This window comes from Engystomops pustulosus, chromosome 1 (assembly GCF_040894005.1).
Source record: "Engystomops pustulosus chromosome 1, aEngPut4.maternal, whole genome shotgun sequence".
Taxonomy (NCBI): Eukaryota; Metazoa; Chordata; class Amphibia; order Anura; family Leptodactylidae; genus Engystomops; species Engystomops pustulosus.
The window spans coordinates 158,582,010-158,600,310 of NC_092411.1; the positions used below are offsets into that span (position 1 = coordinate 158,582,010).

Consider the following 18,301-nt stretch of genomic DNA (forward strand, 5'->3'; position numbering starts at 1 on the left):
GCCTTTTTAGTGCAATTCTAATTTGTACTTGCTTTCCCTTTTTTCTTTTGTAGCTCGACCTTCAAACATGTACTTTCAAACTCACGATCAGATCGGCATGATCAGCTCTGGACCCAGTCATGTGACTGCAATGAACATTCCAATACCTTTTAATTTGGTCATGCCTCCAATGCCTCCACCAAGTTATTTTGGACAGGCCAATGGACCAACTGCAGGTACCTACCATTTCCAATGACTTCATAAGTGGGTAATTTACTCTGAAACTAGGACCTTCAGTTATGGATGTGTTATGTTTGGGTCTATAGACATCTTAATATATGAGTTGCGGTAAGAAATCTATTTTAGATGGCAGCTTCACAGGAGCATATGGAGGTTGCTGAGATTTGTTCAGTCAGTGGGATCAGGCTTAGGTCTCTTACACTGTACAATAAATCTAAACCATAATTGGTTAACACTTAACAAAATAGTGATCAAAAAGAGTTTTGTGGCCTATAATGATACAACTGAACAACATACGCATAGACTAACAAAGGTTTATTTGCACAATGAGATGCACACTACCATAAAATGTAAATTTTATGGCCTGTACAATGTGACAAAGCAAATCTGCTTTGATTGGTGCTCCTTCTCTTCAATTCCCTGCCGTGTGCCACTGCCACACAGGCCAAAAAATGAGTAGATTCAGAAACACTAGTTATAGCAGTTATAGTCTTGTTGATAGGGGGCATTATTATAGTAGTAATACTCTTGTACATAGGGGGCAGTATTATAGTCGTTATATTCTTATACATAGTGGGCAGTATTATAGTAGTTATATTCTTGTACATGGTTTGGGGGCCACTGCAACTGTATTGCGGGGTCACCACGTTAGAAAGGTTGAGAACCACTGTTCTAAACTGCATATTGAGGCAATTTACCATGTAGGTTTTTTGTGAGGTATAAATGTGTTAGCAGCTTAACAACGCTGAATCAGTTTACATCCCCACAACTCGGACGTAACTACAGCAGTACGTAGTGTCACAGGGTTCTGGCATCCGACCTGCCACACTAAAGATTGAAGGATGTGCATTATTATAGAAGTATTTTGCATATTGTATATACTAAAGTATACGCTGAGTTTTTCATCACAAAAAAACCAAGTTCTCACCTTTCCAAAACCTTTTTTACCTGCAATATTAATACCCATTTTTTTGTGTTAAACCCCTGTTAACCTGTGGGCCTATTTAACAGTGTCCACACGTGGAAGGTTTTTAGCCTGTGTTACAAAAACTGACATTTCCTTGTATTATAGTGCCACCTACTGTATAACATTCATATTGGGTGGTTGATCTACATGTGGGTTGCTCTGCAATTTACTATAAAATTGTACTTTCATTATGTTTGACTATATTTGAAAAATGTTTTTAATCCTCTTTCAGCTCATTCATACATTGACCGTATTTCTCAAGGCCGTGGGATGCCTAAAGGGAAAACAACTCGTGGTGGACGCCAGAAACAGAGAGGCATTGGACTTCAGGGCATGAGTCAGGGAAATATGCCAAATAGTCAAGCCAGTCAAGATGTTGTGTCCCAGCCATTCTCTCAAGGACCTCTAACCCAGGGTTACATATCCATGAGCCAGCCATCTCAGATGAGCCAGCCAGGACTTTCTCAACCAGAATTATCACAGGTATGCTTGGATTAGAATAAATGATGCCCCCACAGAAAGGATATCACTTGTTGTAGTTTCTTTTTCAAATCCTGAAACATCCGCTAGAATAAATTATGCTTTCTCATTACAGGATAGCTACCTGGGTGATGAATTTAAGTCCCAGATTGATGTAGCGTTGTCACAGGACTCTACTTATCAAGGGGAACGTGCCTATCAACTTGGAGGTGTGACTGGGCTGTCACAGTACTAGTGTGTGAGTGATATTTTTCCTACTGTGACTTGGCATAACACTTATGTAATGGTTCTTGGATAACTGAGGAATGGGTTGTTTTGTATTTTTCAGGTCGAAGACGAGCTAAGCCTGCGTGGAACTTAGTTCATCCACATTTTATTCTGAGTAATAAAAAAATAAACGGATACCTGTTTTCCACTGCTAAAACTGAAGCACCACTGTGAGAGCAACAGGAGAGAGAGGAACGTAAGAGGGATAAAATATAAAAATATCGAGAGAGCGAAAGCGAGCGAGACCACTGCAAGCACAGAGGCGAGGAGAACGATAGGAGACGTGGCTATACACCAGAGCAGCCACACGCACCTTAACAGGATAGGTAGTAAATGGGAGTGACCATTGCCATCAAGTTGTCGCTGTAAGAATTTCAACAACCCGCTAGACCTCTCTAGCCCGCACCGTAACTTGGGCAAAGCGCTGGAGGAACAGCTTTTGTTTTCCAGCAGGTCATGCACTCCTTTGGCACTATATTATCAAAGCTAGAGGAAAACAGTTCCTTATCTCAGAGTTATTTCTCTTACACAGATTCTGTGGAGTCTGTTTTAAAGCATAAGCGCATAGACAGCGTATTCTAGTTTGTTCAACCCGAACCACAGTATTAATGAGAAATGAAGAGGTCAACACTGAGATGTAGGTTTGATTTTCAAGCTGGCTTTGATTGACAGATGGTCTCCACCTGCCCCTCTACCTAAAGGTTCTGTACTAGTTGGTTTTAAAACTTTGTAGAGAAACAAAGTGCTGGATGTATTTTCTTTTCTTTTATTCTGCTGGTTGCGGTGGACCTGAGTACTGCAAGGCATTGTGGTTGATGCTGTGGCAAGTTAGAAATGCCACAAACGGGGACTTTCAGATGCAGCAAATGACTTAATGACTAGCCTCTCTTTCCTAAAGCAGTGTAGCAGAGCAATGGAGTATACAAACTCCCTTGAGAGGGGTTTTTTCAGTGTTTTCTGTATGCTTTGATTGGCTACTGTCTGGACTCTACTCCACAAAACAAATAATCTTTGTTTAGGCAAATTGTATGCTTGAAAAAGGGACAGATTTTTTTTTCTGCCCTTCGGCACCCAGCTGTCAGGGAGAGACGAGCTAGCCTTCTATTGTGAATTTCCCCTCCAAGATAAGGATCTAGTAGTGGAAACTGGGGATTATATAGGTTTGAAAGTAAAGTTTTTCTCAATAGTTTTTGAAACTGGATGCAATGCAAACAGGAATGCAGGCAATGTGGAAGGTGGCCTACAGTCTCTATGCATGTAGGTAGATTAATCTGTGATTTTGGTCAGAGACTGATTGGACATGTCCATAGACCAATGCACAGCATCATGAGTAACTCAATGTATGTGTTCACAAAAAAAAATCTATTTAATCCACAATGTATGTGATGTAATAACACTACTGCAGTCTACCAATATACAACTTATAAATTGCTCTTATTGCCCTGTCCCTTAGTATTTCCCACATAGGCCACCTGCAATTTTACCATTTTTCCAAGATTCCTTTTTTTTTTTATACATATATGTAAAGGGGAAGCGCACCACGTGTGCTACCGGTAAATCGGTTGCACAGAGCAGAACTGCATTAGTTGTGGCTTCAGTCTTGTTCTGGGCACTCTGCAATTCCTACATGACGTTGGCCACCTTCCTTCCTGCAAGAAAAGGCGTTTTATTTATCAATGTTGCCGAAGGGCTCTTTTCCTTTTAATTTTTTCCTCCCTTACCCTGCACTGCTTATTAGTAGGTTAATTCAATGTGTATTTAGAGTTTCCTCTTTAGTAACAACAATATATTGCGCAAGGATGAATGAGTACTTTGATCTTCTCATTTGTACTTTGCAGACTAAAAAGCATCTGCTGGCTTTATTTCTGTTTTCCTGTAGTAGTTATTGAGTTTTAAACACCCAGGAATGCTTGTGCTAGCACAGTGTATTTTTGTTTTCCTCTCCCATTAATTTGTTTTAATCATAATTGTCATTAATAAAATGATTAATAAACAGCCCTTGCACTGATTCTTGTAGATTTCTTTTCTCAAATCTTAAGAAAGTATCTCTTGGGTTGGGTTATTTCACACAGCCTATGTTACTTGGTTGAAATGGCTGCTTACCATTACATGATCTATGCTTCAGGTCATGTTTAACACTGCTACACAAAAAATCCATCGACCCATGTTTGGGAAATTACGCATTTAAATACTACGACCCCTTAAGAGTCAACTACTGGCTTACTGCTAACATAGTATTAACAACAGATGGGGAGCCTGGTATGCGAGAATTGTCTGTTTGTGTTTTAAAATATTTTAGACCAGATACTTAGGACAGAAATAGGCAGTGCTGAACAGCCAAGCGATTATTTGGATGTTGAGGTAGATGTCAAGACATCTGTGCTATCCTCCAAAGAAATGCCTCCCCACCCCATTACTGACCTACTGCCTAACTGGTCCTGATGTGCAGGATGTTGCAGTCAGCATATCATTCTCCATGACATTGGGCTCTCATACCACCCTCATGCAGTCTTAGTGACAGCTTCCACCTTACACATGGATATTAGTGGCCTGCTCAAGGCTATTTTTACAGGGCTCTGTCACTGATGCTGGAGAAAGTGGTGATCACATGGCTGGAGTGTTGCCCTCCTATGGCCCCCATCCATGTTGTCTCCTCTATACTCAGTACGTTGTGCTGACAGACACCTCTATCCTTTTTGCAACTATACATATATGTGCCCTCCTGGGAGAACTGCACTACCTGAGCAGAGAATTTTCTTCACGGAGTGTGAGGTGATGTAGTAAGTGTGCCACAATAGTCCATCACTTAGAGGTTTGACCATTAAAAAAAAAAAAAAATACTCAAATTTCAATCCCCAGGTGACGTTTATACAATAAAGATCATTCAACCCCTAGGCGCACCATGACGTTATAGGACGTCCCTGCAGGTAGATACTATAACGTCCTGCTTCTGGCACCAGCTCACGAATGGAGCCGGCACCAGAAGCAGCTGCTGTCTATTACAACTGACAGCAAGCATGACCGCGCCGTGTAAGGGTGTTCCCACTATGGATCGGATCCCCTGTGCCACTTACCGGGGTATCCGATCCACTACTGGACAGCACCGAGGTCTGCCGAGTGCCCCGGGGCTGCCCCAATGTTCCTGGAAGTCAGACACCTTCCGGGTACGACTGTAAACTGTCTGCGCATGCGTCTGCATGATAATACAGTTTACACTGCTCTACAATGAATAAGTATTGTAGAGCAGTGTATTGAACTTGAACCAGCGATCAGCGCATCGCTGGTTTAAGTTCAAGTATGGAAAAGTAAAAAAATTGCAAAAACACAAGTTTACACATTCGAATAATTCAAAAATAAATGCAAAAAAATATAAGCCCCTAAAATGTCACTTTTCCATAATAAAAGTATAAAAAAGTGTTTTTAAGTATAAAAAACACATATTTGGTATTGCCGCTTCCGCCACAATCTGTAAAATAAAACTGAATCGTTACTGGACCCACACGGTAAACGCCGGGGAAAAACCGCCAAAAACATTTAGAAAAAAGATCATTTTTAATTAATACCTTTTTTTAAAAAAAATGCTCTAAAAAGTGATTAAAAGTTCCGCACTCTAAAATAAGCCCACTAAAAAGAACAGCCCTTCTTGAAAAAAAATAGGCGAAAAATAAAAAAAGTTATGCATATGAAAAGATGGTGATGCTAAAATGAACAAGATTTTCTCCAAATTAGTTTTTATTCAGTACAATTGAATAAAATACACAAAACCCCCCACATATTTGGTATCGCTGCGTCCGTAACAATCTACATAATAAAACGAAATCATTTTTGGATCCGCTAAGTGAACCCCATCAAAACCCAAAAAAAAAGGTCCAAAAAAATTTTTTTAATACCCTAAGAAAAATTCTCCAATGATTAAAAAAAGGTTATGCACTCTAAAATAAACTCTATAAAGAACAATCTTTCTCGCAAAAAAATAAGCTCTTAACCAGATTTGTTAGGTGAAAAATAAAAGTTAAGCATATGAAAGACTATGTGAAAATGAACATTTTTGCCCAATTACTTTTTAATCAGTAAAAGTGGAAAAAAAATTTAATCTATATAAATGAGGTATTTTTGTAATCGAGGCTACCCATAGAATAAAAATAATATACTACTGTATATACCAGAGTATAAGCAGACCCATAATTTTACCACCAAAAACTGGGAAAACTTATTGACTCGAGTAGTCCAAGTTGTAGTATACAGCCGGCCAGTCCCCTGCCGAGCACATAAAAAATGTAATACTCCTCCCTGATCCTCGGCGGCTTCTCTTCTCTAGCCAGCAGAGTCCCTTCCAAGCGACCTGGCGGCGAGTACACACTATGATGCGGCGGTGTTGCCTCTGCTGGCAGATCGCATGGGCGCAACTCTGCCGGCTAGAGAAGAGGAGCCGCTGGGCGTCACGCCAAGGATCCGGACATCGGAGGTTGAGTATTTAAGTTTTTTTTTTTTATTTGAGTCGTGTATAAGCAGAAGTGTGGTTTTTCAGCACATTTTTTGGCTTAACTTTTATGGTTAACTGCCAAAAAAACACAAATTTTCCGAAAAAATTATTTTAATTTCTGCCACCAACAAAGAGTTAATAAAATCTCACCAATTAGCTATAGATGTCCCAAAATTACGTACCAGAAAAGTGCATCTCATGTGGCAAAAGAAATAAGCCCCTATAATTCCACAATAGAAAAAGAAAAAAATTTATAGCCTGTACAATTTGACAATACAAATCTGATCTGTATGGCGCCTCCTTCCCTTCTATGCACGGCCCTGCGCCCATACAGCAGCATACCACCACATATAGGGTATCAAAATTTGTGGAGCCTTTTTTCATTTAATCCATTGCAAATCTTTAATTTTCCATCCAAAATGAATGTATTGTGGAAAAAAATATTACAATTTGTAGACTGCATCTCCATTTTGTTTTAAGCCCTTTAAAACACCTAAAGGGTTAACAAAATTCTCAAAAGTTGTTTTTCCATACGTTGAGGGGTTTAGTTTCCAAAATGGGGTAATTTGCGAATCTAGCTATTAGGCTTCACACAGTCAATTAGAAGTTGAGCAGGTCCATCTAAATACGGGTTTAGGTGAAAATATGGTACCTAAATTCTGAGCCTCTAGTAAAATATGTGGAATCTTAAACCATGGCAACATAAACTGACATTTGGGAAATGTAAGTTATGAATTTGGGTGCTATGACTCTGCATCAAAAGTAGAGAATTTAGAATGTTGAAAATAAAGAATTTTTTTTTCATAACTAAACACAAAAGATTTCATCCAAATTTTTAAACTAATTTGAAGTACAATGTGTTACGAGAAAACAATCTCAAAATCCCCTGGACATCTCATAGGGTTCCAAAGCTATAAGCACTTTACAGTTTTGCTCAGGAGCTAAAACCGCAATAAAACGATCACTTGCTAATGGTCAATGTAAGAAATCTCTAAGCAAATACTTCATATTTCCTGTGCTGCCAATGTGATTAAAATACCAGGGTACACGTTTATATACACTTTCATTTAGCTGCTGAACATTCTACTAGTATCTGACACATGAGATGCATATAACACATCTCTGATCTACGACATCCTCAGCTTCTCTGCCTTACCATACACTATTAGCTCTGCAATATGCCTCACTCCCTTGAATAAAGACCCTATCTGCCTGTAGCTTTACACTCCTCATGATGTGGTGTTTGCTTACAGGTAGTCACATTTATGTACTTGTACATACAGTATATACAAGTCAAATTTGCACACATTCTATATGGGTTACACATACACACATCATATACTTAGACATACATGGGGAGGTTTATCATTAGTCCTATGTAGCTTCTTGGCATATAATTGTCGCAAATTTTTGCGCAAACATCGTTTTTGCAAGGTTTTTTTTTTAGTGAGAAAAAAAACGCAACTCTAAAGTCATGCAATGGCGTGAAAAAAAAAAAAAAAAATGCCACAGTGTGCAACACCACATTTATCAACTGAGAATTTTCAAAAGAGAGCAAATTTAATCGCAAAACTACACCACATAGGAGGTGGTGTATGTGGGTCCATTGCTACTACATGGGGAAGTTTTTGCTCAATTTTATGTTTGAGGTATCTGAGAATTTCCTGTGCAAAAAGGCAGAAATTGAGCAGATGTTAAACATACGTGCATATGGTGCAGTCTATTCACATAGAGCACACACAGCTGATCAGAAGGCATGTAACACTGCACATACACCGCACTAAAAATCAGACTGTTGGAAACCTGCCAGTCTAACACATAGACAACTGCTCAAAATCCTGTTTAGTGATAAATTTCCCCCACAATGTATGTTGTATACAACACACTATTAAGGCCAGTGCCACACGCACCGCTTTGTCTGCGTTTGAAAATGCAAACGCATACAAAGCTGCGCCTACCGGGCCGGGCTGCAGCCCGATCACATCGGCGTTTCTATGGAAACTCCTGCGATCGGGAACGAGATGCCGGTGTTTTGCGTTAATTTAATGCTTGTTCCAGATCGCAGGCGTTTCCATAGAAACGCCGATGTGATCGGACCGCAGCCCACCCCAGTAGGCACGGCTTTGTTTGCGTTTTCAAAAGCAGACAAAGCGGTGCGTGTGGCACCGACCTAAGGGGCATTGATAGGGTTGTAAAATATTCGGGGTAACAGGCCGCTAAGGATACATACCTCAGTAGTGTCCATACTACTAGAGTACATAACCCCCTAACATGCCCTTTTGACAAAAACTGTACTTATTGTATACAGCTACTGACAACACAAAAGAAATTCCTACATAGTTCATCCAGTGACTGCAAGGTGATGTGTTTTTGGACTGTAGTTCTTAATCTGCACCATTAGGCTCAGCATCACCATGTCTCCTCTTCAGCCACATGTCATGCTTGTAGAGGTTACCATACAGACCTCTTATGTTCACATTTTTGTCCACTACATCTTGTTCCACTAACAGTATGTGTAGTAGAGCTAGGAGAAGGATAAAAATGTTCTAGTGCTGAGCAGAAAGTCCTTCTGAAAATACTAGCACTACACATGCAATGCTTCCTAGAATAAGATGTAAAATCCACTCCATATAGACCCTCACTGTAACATGTTCCCTAATTCATGCCATTGTGGCCTTACATTTTTTAACATACCTGCCAATTACTGCTCCACTCACAGTATATGGCCTAATACCTTAACCCCTTCACGACCACCCATTGAAAATCTGTTGGTTTGTTGTTAAGAGGAGTATCACAATTCGTGTGCGTATGACGGAGCCCTTTCCATACGCAGTGGGTGTCCACTGTATTACACAGCTGACACCTGTGAGTAACTACTTACTCCAATCGCGGCAGTTAACCTCTTGTACCACGGTTGAGTTTGACTACGGCATCTTTAATTAACACATAAAAATAAACGTAAAATCTCAAAATGTCCTAAAAAAAAATAAAATAAAAAAGCTATTATTCCCGGGGAACCCCTCTTTTTTTTTTTTTTTTTTTTTTTGCAGTTTTACATACAATAAAAATTTGAATAAATAACGAATGAAAGATTGTATAGTTTTTTCTATTGATGCAAGGTTTTTGAATATATTTATTTCCGTTTCGTCCCCCATGACGGCCCAACCTGGAGGATGCCCCTTGACCTCTGCAGGGACAGGAAGAAGAGAGGTTAAATGCTCCCCCCCGCATCCTCCCGCCAGTGTTCTTCCTGTCCCTTCTGAGGCAGGACAAGAGAGTTGCCCTCTCTCCTCCAGGGTGGGGGGGGGGGGGGCGAAGTTTTTTCTATAAAGACTTACGGGTAGACCTGGTGGCTAAATCCCAGTGGGCTGGGGTGTTCAGTCGGCTCCGTGCCTTCCCTTTCGCTGCCTCGTCGCGACCGGAAGTAGCGGTTCACAGGTCCGCGATGCATTCCTGGGAACGGGAGCACTGCGTGGGGTCTCTACAGGGGGATGGACTCCCCATTAAGGTATTTAAGACACCTGGAGCGGGTTGGTCATGCTGATCTCAGGTCTAAGATCTGTGAGTGACGCTGCGTTGCTGTACTGCTGTGCTCGTGTTTTCTGAAATTTTTCCTTTGTGCTTCCCCGGCTTTGTGATGGCTGATGAGGCAGACCCGACCTTCCTGCATCCTCCGGTTTCTGTAAGTGGGGTCTTTTGTGCAGGATTGGGCTTTTACTGTGTGTAAAGGTAGCGGGTCATTTATTATCCTCCACTTGCCTTTTCAGGAGAAACACCAGGGGTCTAGGGGTAAAGGCAAGGAGGATAAAGGGGATAAGACATCGAATTCTACAAGCTTCCCCCTACAAAATACATGCCACCTTCGTCATCTATGTCACTTACATCCCACAACTTAATATGGCAAGAAGTACCTTCCCTTTTGTCTTCTGGAGTTGTTGTACCCGTTCCACAAGATCAGGAAAAATCTGGGTTTTACTCTTCTCTTTTTTTGGTGAAGAAACCGAAAGGCACAAACCGGCTGATTATCAACCTGAGTGGTCTCAACGAATTTATCGTCTACTGAAAATTCAGGATGGAGTCGGTAAGATCAGCCACACACATTATTCACAGAGATGCATTAATGTGCACTATAGACTTAAAAGATGCATACTATCACATCCCTATACACCCTTTCTCACAGAGATTTCTAAGGTTTTCTGTCCTGTCTCCAGAGGGTTCTACACAACACTTTCAATTTTGTGCACTTCCCTGTGGAATATCATCTGCACCAAGAACCTTTACAAAGGTGATGGCAGAGGTGGTGGCGTCTCTCAGACTACAGGATGTACCGATCGTCCTGTACCTAGACGACCTGCTTGTTATTGGCCAAGACAGAGAGAGTTTACTCTTTTCACGAGATCTCACCCTAAAGACCTTAGAGAAATTGGGATGGATAGTAAATTATCAGAAATCAGAACTTTCTCCAGCTACTGTGAGAAAATTCCTGGGAGTAAACTTGAACTCAGTTTACCAAATGTCGTTCCTTCCACAGGACAAGGGAGACCACATCAAGGATCAGATAGCGAAGTTCAGGAAAAAAATCGGTGATCTCCATCAGAGAGGCAATGAAGATCCTGGGTTCTCTAACAGCCTGCATCTCCTCAGTAGCCTGGTGCCAGGCTCACTCCAGAACTCTCCAGGGATGGATCTTAAGATCCTGGAACAGAAGACAGGAGGACCTGGACAGGAAAATTCCGATTCCTCCTGCTGTCAAGAAAGACCTGTTATGGTGGTTGGAAGACGGAAATCTGAGGAAGGGAATATTTTGGTCAAACAGCCCTTACATTCCGATCCAAACAGACGCGAGTCAGATGGGCTGGGGGGCAGTGATGCCTCAGCATTTTTCTCAGGGTACCTGGACAGAGGAAACTACAAGAAGGTCCTCAAATTTCCGGGAGCTACAAGCAGTATGGGAAACCCTCAGCTCAAACACTCCTCTCCTTGCTCACCACCACCTTCTCATCTTGTCGGACAATACGACTACGGTCTCCTATATAAAAAGGCAAGGGGGAACCAGGTCTCCTCTCCTGAGTGCCCTAGCTCGAAAAATATTTTTGTGGGCAGAACAACACACCCTGTCAATATCTGCCACTCATCTAAAGGGCACGGAGAACTCAAGGGCAGACTTTCTAAGCAGAAGAAAAATCCTCCCAAACGAATGGAGTCTGAAGGAAGAGATCTTCCAGGAGCTAACATCCTTGTGGGGCCATCCTCTAGTGGACTTGTTCGCAACAAGGGAGAATACCAAATGCCCTTGTTACTTTTCTCTAGAAAAAGGGGAGAACAGGGAACAGCTGGACACTTTCTCTCACTCCTGGGACATTCCACTAGCCTACGCCTTCCCCCCGATCCCCCTGATCGCCAGGGTCCTGAGGAAGATATTCCAGGAAAGCACCAGGACTATTTTCATCTGCCCAAACTGGCCGAAGAAAAGCTGGTATCCACTCTTGAGAAGAATGTCGCCACAGGATCCAGTCATTCTTCCACTGTCCGGGGACCTACTACATCAGGGTCCAATCCATCATCCGAATCCAGGAAGATTACTGTTGTCTGCCTGGATCCTGAATCCAGCTACCTAAGTTCTCAGGGACTCTCGTCTGAAGTCATCAAGACCCTGAAGGCAAGTAGGAAACCAGTCACTTTTGCCATCTACCATAAAATATGATATGGAAGAGGTTCTGTTCCTTCTGTAAGGACAGTCCACCTTCCCAGGCTAATCTTAATATTTTGCAGGTGCTCGAGTTTCTTCAAAGGGGTTTGGAGCTGGGGTTGTCTACCAGCACCCTGAAGGTCCAGGTGTCGGCGCTTAGTGCTTTCTTCGACCAGCCCCTCATCGAACACAGGTGGGTCAAGAGGTTTATTAAAGCAGCTTCTAGGTTAAAGCCCCAGACTGTTAAAAAATCATCAGCATGGGGCTTAACTCTAGTCTTGAATGCCTTAATGAAGGAACCATTCGAACCTATTGACTCCTCCAGTATAAAAAACGTAACACTTAAGACGGTTTTCCTGATAGCCATCACTTCTGCTAGAAGGTTAGGCGAACTTCAGGCTATATCGATTAGGGAACCCTACATGAAAATTCTAAATGATAGAATTGTACTGATGTTGGATCCAGAAACCACCTTGTTCCCAAGATGGTTTCTGACTTCCATAGGAATCAGGAGATTATCCTGCCCTCCTTCTGTGAGAATCCTTCTTCGGCAAGAGAACAAGAATGGAATTCTTTGGATGTAAGACGTTCTGTCATAAAATACTTACAGATCACTGAACCCTGGCGTATTGACTCTAATCTTTTCATCCAATTTCAGGGGAAAAACCAGGGGAGGAAGGTGTCTAAGGCGACTATCGCAAGATAGCTGAGACTGGCGATTGCTTCATGCTACGATCTACAGAAAATACCAATACCATCAGGAATCCGAGCTCATTCGACCAGGGCTATGTCCACATCCTGGGCGGAAAGAAGAGGAGCGTCACTGGATCAGATTTGCAGGGCTGCAACCTGGTCTTCATCCACTACGTTCTCTAAGCATTATAGACTGGACTTGCACTTATCAAAAGACATCATTTGGACACAAGGTGTTACAGGCGGTAATCCCTCCCTAAAATCTTATTAATTTTGTAAGTCTCCAGGTTGGGCCGTCATGGGGGACGAAGCGGAAATTGTGAATTAGATTACTCACCGGTAATTCTTTTTCCGTTAGTCCACCATGACGGCCTATATATTTTCCCTCCCAGTTGGAAATTCCTTATTTCTGTATTTTGCTTTTCAGATGAGTTTTGTATGTGGAGCAAACATACTAATAAATCTGGTTGCATATTCCTCAGCATGGTTATTTTGAAATCACTGGCGGGAGGATGCGGGGGGGAACATTTAACCTCTCTTCTTCCTGTCCCTGCAGAGGACAAGGGGCATCTTCCAGGTTGGGCCGTCATGGTGGACTAACGGAAATAGAATTACCGGTGAGTAATCTAATTCACAATTTTTAGTTGAGACGTAACAAATATATAAAGAATAACATGTCATCTGGACCGCAAATTGCTAACTGTACAAACAAATCCACAGCCTTTTGAATTGTTTTCCACCTTTCCAGTACATCTCATAGAATATTAAGTGGTGCCACTAGAAAATCAAATGTCATACATGTAACAAGCCAACATAGCCTTGTAAATTAAACTAAAAACCTAAAGTCATGGCTTGTGGAAGTATAGAAGTGAAAAAAAAAATGCAAAAAAAGAAAAACTGGGTCTTGAAGGGGTTAAATTACATTCTTCCCTCAATGACCCTATGCTTAATGTCACCAGATTTTAGCGTGTTTACAACTAAAAGGAGCCCACAACCTAGAAATGCCCCGACACTACGTAATGTTCCCACTGTATTGTCTTCACAGTAATCTCCCCAGGTATTGGTGTCCCCAAAGTACACCAATAATGCCCTCAACTTGTCTCCACAGTTATCTCTAGAGATGAGCGAACATGCTCGTCCGAGCTTGATGCTCGTTCGAGCATTAAGGTACTCGAGACGGCTCGTTGCTCGGACGAGTATTTCCCCTGCTCGAGATCGAGCATTTAATTAAAAAAACACAGTGAAGAACAATGAAGAATAGAATAAAAACAGTGACCACAGTGAACACAGGATCATTTAAGTGAAAAACACAGTAAAGAACACAGTGAAGAATAGATTACAGATGTTCGGCACATCTGCTTACTTGTCGGGAGATACGCGCGGAACCGTGCGAACAAAATAGTATGTGAAGAACAATATATATGTGTGAAGAAGACATTGCAGAACACGGTGAGCAGGACAGAGACAACGAGGAGCAGCACAGAGACACCGGGGAGCAGCACAGAGACACCGGGCAGCAGCACGAAGACATGGGGCAGCGGCAGCACGAAGACATGGGGCAGCGGCAGCACGGAGACATGGGGCAGCGGCAGCACGAAGACATGGGGCAGCGGCAGCACGGAGACATGGGGCAGCGGCAGCACGGAGACATCAGGTAGCGGCACGGAGCAGCACGGAGACATCGGGGCACGGAGACATCGGGGCACGGAGACAGCGGGGCACAGAGACAGCGGGGCACAGAGACAGCGGGGCACAGAGACAGCGGGGCACGGAGACAGCGGGGCACAGAAACAGCTGGGCACGGAGACAGCGGGGCACGGAGAGAGCGGGGCACGGAGAGAGCGGGGCACGGAGAGAGCGGGGCACGGAAACAGCTGGGCACGGAAACAGCGGGGCACAGAGACAGCGGGGCACGGAGACAGTGGGGCACGGAGACAGCGGGGCACGGAGACAGCGGGGCATGGAGACAGCGGGGCACGGAGACAGCGTATCTCCCGACAAGTAAGCAGATGTGCCGAACATCTGCAATCTATTCTTCACTGCGTTTTTCACTTAAATCATCCTGTGTTCACTGTTTTTATTCTATTCTTCACTGTTCTTCACATCTGCTAACTTGTCGGGAGATAATATACGCACGGAACAGTGAAGAATAGATTGCAGATGTTTGCATACATCTGCTAACTTATCAGAAGACATTCTTTTTCAATTAAATAACACATTTTATTCCCGAACCATGGTCCCTTTGAAAAATGCTCGGGTCTCCCATTGACTTCAATGGGGCTCGTTACTCGAAACGAGCACTCGAACATCTGGAAATGTTCGGCTCGAGTAACGAGCACCCGAGCATTTTAGTGCTCGCTCATCTCTAGTTATCTCCTTAAATGGTACTACTCACGTCTGCTCCTTTCTGATTTGTTCTCTTTGCTGGGTGGTGAACTGTGAAGTAATTGCACCGTATTCATCTCTATCTTCATCCAAAGAGGGCTCAGATAGAGGAGAAATAATGGAAAACTGCACAGACAGGATAAGCTGACCCAGTGCTGGATATATCCAGGACTTAAGTCAAAAGATCCAGAGCCCATACCCCAGATCACTTGACCTAGTGATGCCCCTGCAAAAAGAACACTCACTCACACACTCCAAGTTAGTATGAAGTGCTGCATGTGTACTCACTGAATGGAGAGGTCAGATGACAATGAGAAATTGGTCAATTACGGGGACAAGTAAGCATTACTTTGGACGTTACATCTCTTTTACTGCCCACTGGGTTAATGTTGTGGCGGCTGGGGACCAGACATCACGTCTTGCCTCCAGTTGCCTTCTCTGCATACTGCACTTTCTCTTCTCCAGCCTCCACATCTGTCAGCATTAGGTCGGCACAACCAGTTTCAGCATAGCCAATGAGAAATGGCAACAGGCCATGATGTAACTCAAGGGTTTAAGCAAAAGATGACACATAGCCCAAAGTTGGGGAAAATTCCCTCCCAAACACTCCCTGGATCAACTGTAACAATTTCTTAAACTTTTTAGAAAAACAGAAGTTTTTTTTTTTAAACATAAACTATTAACAAAATGTTTTGTTCCCATGACACCTTGTGCATGTGCTCAACTTGGTGGTACAAAAGCATCCTGGCCAATTACGTTTTCCAAGGTCTTGAATGGAAAACAATGCCCCCTTAACATCAACACCTTAACACCTACAAGAAGTCTAATAACATGATGTGGGATTAAGCCAAACCAGTATATCTATTCCGGAAGGAACAGACTCCCAACTGTAGACTGCACTGTTTCCACCTGGTTGGGTCTCCTCAGTACAGCATAGGATTGGAAAATATATTTGCATTCTTCCCAGAATTCCCCAGTGGAGCATCTATGGCTTTCAGTCTCCACACGCCTACAAGGTGGCCTAAATTGACAACCTATCCATAAGGAGAACTCTTACCTTCTGACCCTAGTCAATAGCTGTACTGAGAAGACCCAACCAACTCCTCTCTGCTCGCCCGCTGACTTTAGACGTTGCTGCAGTTTTCTGCTGGACCTGGTCTCTGGGTGTCAGAGGCACCTGGAGACCCTAGGGAGAAAAGAGATGCAATGTGTTCCCTCTCCCTTCTCCCTCTCCTCCAGAGCTGCTGGGTCTAATTAGACCCAATCCAGCTCTGATCCGAATCCCCAGTGACAGGTGGGCATTTCCCCTGTAACTGAGACTCTAATAGATGCCTCAGATACAGGGGAAAAAAAAAAGGGAAAATGTCCCCCTGGGGTCTTTTATGACCTCATGGGGGACATATAAAGTAAAAACACACATACAATAAAATATTAGCCTGTTCGCGCTCTGCATCCAATCTATCTGACGCTGAGCGCAGTGACATAACGCTCAGCATCTGATATATCGGACTCGAGCACTACTTGCACATTGGACCTCACCCTGTCGCGAAACAGGGTCACACCTCGGTGGGAGGTGTCAGCACCGCTAGCCGACACCCCTCCAATGACATCACAGGACCAATCTGACTGGCCAATGACAGAGATCTGTGACGATTTTTGGGCAGATCTTACTAGCGCCACGCTCTCCAACATCGTCATTTTGTGATTTTGGTGGTGCTGGAGAGAGTTGTGCTAGTGATCTGTCCCTTTACTGTACCCCAAAACACACAATTAACGTGGAGGAGGAGCAGGCGTAGTTGGAGTAGCATGGAGGCGTTGGCGTTTTGTAGCGGAGAAGGCGTTGTGTGGAGGAGATGGAGTAGCATGGAGGCGGAGAGGTTGTGTGTAGGAGCAGGTGTTGTTCTGTGTAGGTTGTGTACTATCCCCCATCATGTTCCAGAAGATATACACTGACTTGGAGGTATATAATTATGTGGCCTCTGATATGGAGTCTGCTAGTGGGGACGAGTATGGGTACGTTTTATTTGTCCACCTCATCCTCACAAAGTGACTCTGAGTAACCCCCCGAGAAGGCACTTTATTGTAGTTCTGAATTGCCTGGGATTTCTGAAGTGCCTAGGTACAAGGACAAGAGAGAGGTCCTTGTACTAACAACAATACATGGGCACACCACCGCCCCTACCAGTAGAGAAGCCCCGAAGCCGGGCCGTATTTTGGTTTACAATAGGTATATGGGATGGGTGGATTTGTTGGACCAGGTACTTCAGTGATACAACACCAAGCGGAAGTCGAGGGTGTGGTATAAGAAGCTTGCTGTGCTAATCATGCAGATGGTACAGGCCAGAGGGGAACTTTACTGTAATTGCATGAGGTGTAGTCAAGTAGTTGATTTTTGGAGACCAGGAAGGGGAGAGTGCTAGTACATCTGGAAGCGAGGCTACAACACACATTTCACCAGGGCAGCACTTTCCAGGAGAAGTTCCCCAAACTGCCAGCAAGGGAAGGACACAGAAGCGGTGCAGGGTGTGCTCCAAAAGGGGCATAAAAAAACAAAAGATATACCAGTGTGACATGTGCCCTGAGAAACCAGGGTTATTCATGAAGTAGTATTTCCGGATTTACCACACATTCCTGGATATCTCATGCCACACTTTCCCTGCTGAGCTTTGCCGTGTGCCCAGCCTCTACATTATTGCCATATATGGGGTATTGCTGTACCAGGGAGAACCTGCATCATGATTTTTACCGTGTTTGTCTCCCGGGGCAAGAACTGGGCACATAATGGATATTTTGTACTATGCACTATCCATTATGCATCATCCTTGGGGTCCACTTGTGGGGTTAAAATGCTCACTGCACCCCTAGATTGATTCATGGAGGGCTGTAGTTTTCAAATAGGATCGGTTCTTCGGGATTTTTTTTTGTACTGGTCCCTAAGGGCATCTACAAATGTTTTATGGTGCCAAAAAAAATCTAAATGTCGGTACTCCAAATGCAATTCTCTTCCGAACCCTGCCGTGTCTCCATCTTGTAGATTATTGGCACGTACCCGGGAGAACCTGCATGATGATTTTTGGGGCGTTTGTCTCCAGTGGCCTGAATTTGGCAAAATACTTTT

At 43.3% G+C, this 18,301-nt stretch overlaps 1 protein-coding gene across 1 annotated transcript in view; it reads left to right on the forward strand.

Annotated features, from left to right (window-relative positions):
* The window catches only part of UPF1 (UPF1 RNA helicase and ATPase), a 35,254-nt gene extending 31,313 nt beyond the window's left edge, over positions 1–3,941 (forward strand). The window contains exons 21-24 of the mRNA XM_072112893.1: positions 54–215; positions 1,419–1,669; positions 1,782–1,904; positions 1,995–3,941. Of these exons, the coding sequence (XP_071968994.1) occupies positions 54–215; positions 1,419–1,669; positions 1,782–1,901 (533 nt within the window). The 3' untranslated portion in view covers positions 1,902–1,904; positions 1,995–3,941. The remainder of the gene's footprint in view (positions 1–53; positions 216–1,418; positions 1,670–1,781; positions 1,905–1,994) is intronic.
* The last annotated feature ends 14,360 nt before the right edge of the window (positions 3,942–18,301 follow it).